This window comes from Penaeus vannamei, chromosome 7 (assembly GCF_042767895.1).
Source record: "Penaeus vannamei isolate JL-2024 chromosome 7, ASM4276789v1, whole genome shotgun sequence".
NCBI classification, from domain to species: Eukaryota; Metazoa; Arthropoda; class Malacostraca; order Decapoda; family Penaeidae; genus Penaeus; species Penaeus vannamei.
This window is the reverse complement of record NC_091555.1, coordinates 48,566,560-48,569,059: the sequence shown is the minus strand read 5'-3', so window position 1 is coordinate 48,569,059 and position 2,500 is coordinate 48,566,560. Positions and strand designations below refer to the sequence as shown.

The 2,500-nt window shown below is 48.9% G+C and overlaps 1 protein-coding gene across 1 annotated transcript in view; it reads left to right on the top strand.

Annotated features, from left to right (window-relative positions):
* Window positions 1-608: 608 nt before the first annotated feature.
* LOC113807686 (uncharacterized) overlaps window positions 609-2,500 on the top strand; it is a gene marked incomplete in the record, with an annotated part of 5,754 nt that continues 3,862 nt past the window's right edge. The window contains 2 exon segments of the mRNA XM_070123397.1: window positions 609-755; window positions 1,397-1,605. Coding sequence (XP_069979498.1) covers window positions 609-755; window positions 1,397-1,605 — 356 coding nt within the window.

The following is a 2,500-nucleotide window of genomic DNA, read 5'->3' as shown; positions in this document are numbered from 1 at the left end:
CTCATATTAATGAATAATGAAGGCATGTATTAAATCCTATTATCCTTCATCGGATATCCCATAATTCCGGCCACGCAGATTGATCTCCACAATTCATATATCCGCTTTGCAATACCGATAAAAAAAATAACGCAAACACCCAATTTCTTTTTCGGAAACAATTCACCCAAGAATGAGTTTTATATTGCATCAGAAGATCTGGAATGAGTGATTGTATATTCTTCAGTAACACCGGTCTTCGTTGCCTCGCTGGACGTCGGGAAAACTGCTTCCGAAAAAAAAAACCTTTGGAAATGAAGAAATACTTGTGCTTCGTGTTTATGGGTAGGTTTCGTCAATGTTTTCCTTCGCGTTCTCGGAATAATCCTGAAATTTATAGATTGAATCCGGCTTAGTGGATTAGAAATAAGTATATAAGCAACAGAATATAAATGGATTATATATTTATGTTTTTATCTATTATCATTTTTTCTCGGGTTAGCGAAGCCCAAATACGGATAATAAAAAAAAAGAAAACTGAACACAAGTGAATAACAGTTCCTTCATAGTTTCTTCTCCTTCCTTTTCTTCTTCTCCCTCTCCTTGAAGTCGGGCTCGTGGAAGGGCACATGCCACAGGCGCCCACGGAGGAGGAGGCACTCGGCCCGCCCTCGCAGCTCCTGACGCGGCCGACGGAGGCGCTGCGAGATCCTCCTGTGGGCCGGGACGACGACCTCTTCGCTGCAGGTCGTCGAGGTGGCGGCCGGGCGGTCCAGGTGATCAACGTGTGTTTGTTATTATCATCATCATCTTTATTATTACCTTTATTATTGTCTTTGTTATTATTAGTAGTATCGTTGTTGTTATTATTATTATCATTATTATTAATTTCTGTTTGTAGCAGTCTTTGGTTTGGCACATCAGCTTTTATAATAATTTTCCTTTGTTGGAGACATTTAGTAACAGTTACGTCTAAATATCATTACCTAATCATGTGGAATTTAGAATTTGCCAATATCCTTCGATAAACTCTGATATAGACATGATAGGAAATCGTGTTTACACAATAAAAAGTACATTTTTACTGCACGTTCTAGTTCAGGACAAAATGTACTGAGCAAATCGATACCTGCCGTTTATCACCTTCGCAAGATTATTTTTTTTATACAAATAATTAAGGTAAATTAAACCCCATCATACAACCAAAATAAGCATAAAGAAAACAATCTGAACCTAATATGCCTCTCTGAACCCCTCAATTGCCTCTCTGAACCCCTTAATTGCCCCTCTGAACCCCTTAATTGCCACTCTGGACCTCTTAATTGCCTCTCTGAACCCCTTAATTGCCTCTCTGAACCCCTCAGTTGCCTCTCTGAACCCCTTAATTGCCACTCTGAACCCCTTAATTGCCCCTCAGAACCCCTCCATTGCCTCTCTGAACCCCTTACTGACAAAATCCGAACCCTGCGAGCGAGAGAACCTAAACCCCAGGCAACCCAACCCTCCCCCGCAGCTCACGCGCCGCGACGATCCCAACGGCACCATCACCCTCCGGCAGAGCGACATCTCCGCCTCGACCCTGGAGTGGCTGTGGGTGCTCGACCTCGGCAGCGACCGCGGGTACGGGATCGAGCTCAACCTCACGCGGATGAACCTGCTCGTGCCCGACAGGATCCACAGTGACGAGGAGAAGAAGAATATTACGAGTGGCGATTTCCTGCTCGTGGGGCCTGGTGAGGATCGGGGGGGGGGGGGAGGAGGAGGATGGGGGGAGGAGGAGGAGGAGGATGGGGGGGAGGGTGGAGGAGGAGGAGGGAGGGAGGAGGAGGAGAATGGGAGGGGGAAGGAGGAGGGGAGGGAGGATGGAGTGAAGGATGCTAAAGGGGAAAGGATGCTGAGGCGAAAGATCCCGCGGAGGGAGTGAAGGATGCCCTGAGTAAGGGGGGGGGGGGGGGGGGGGGGTGAGGAGTACTCTTAGGATGAACGCGAGGGTGTAGGTGTGTGTGTGTGTGTGTGTGTATCTACGTGAGTGTGTGTGTGTGTGTGTGTGTGTGTGTGTGTGTGTGTGTGTGTGTGTGTGTGTGTGTGTGTGTGTGTGTGTGTGTGTGTGTGTGTGCGTGTGTGTGTGTGTGTATCTACGTGAGTGTGTGTGTGTGTGCGTGTGTGTGTGTGTGCGTGCGTCTGTGTTCGTGTGTGTGTGCGTGCGTGCGTGCGTCTGTGTTCGTGTGCGTGCGTGCGTGTGTGTGTGTGTGTGCGTGTGTGGTTCAAAACCCCGCCCTCCCCCACCCATACCTGAACCCATTCATTACCCCCCCTTCCCCCCTCCCCCGACAGGAACGAAGGTCCTGGGCAGCCCGAGCGAGAAACTGCTGTGGGGCGCCGTGAACAGAACCATTCCCCTGAACATTTCTACGTCCGTCGCCCACATCTACTTCCGGTCTGAGCACGCGGCCGCCATGGACACCAATTCCACGGAAGCCGTTTTCGTGATTCATTACCAGCGCACCGGTAAGGGTTTTCA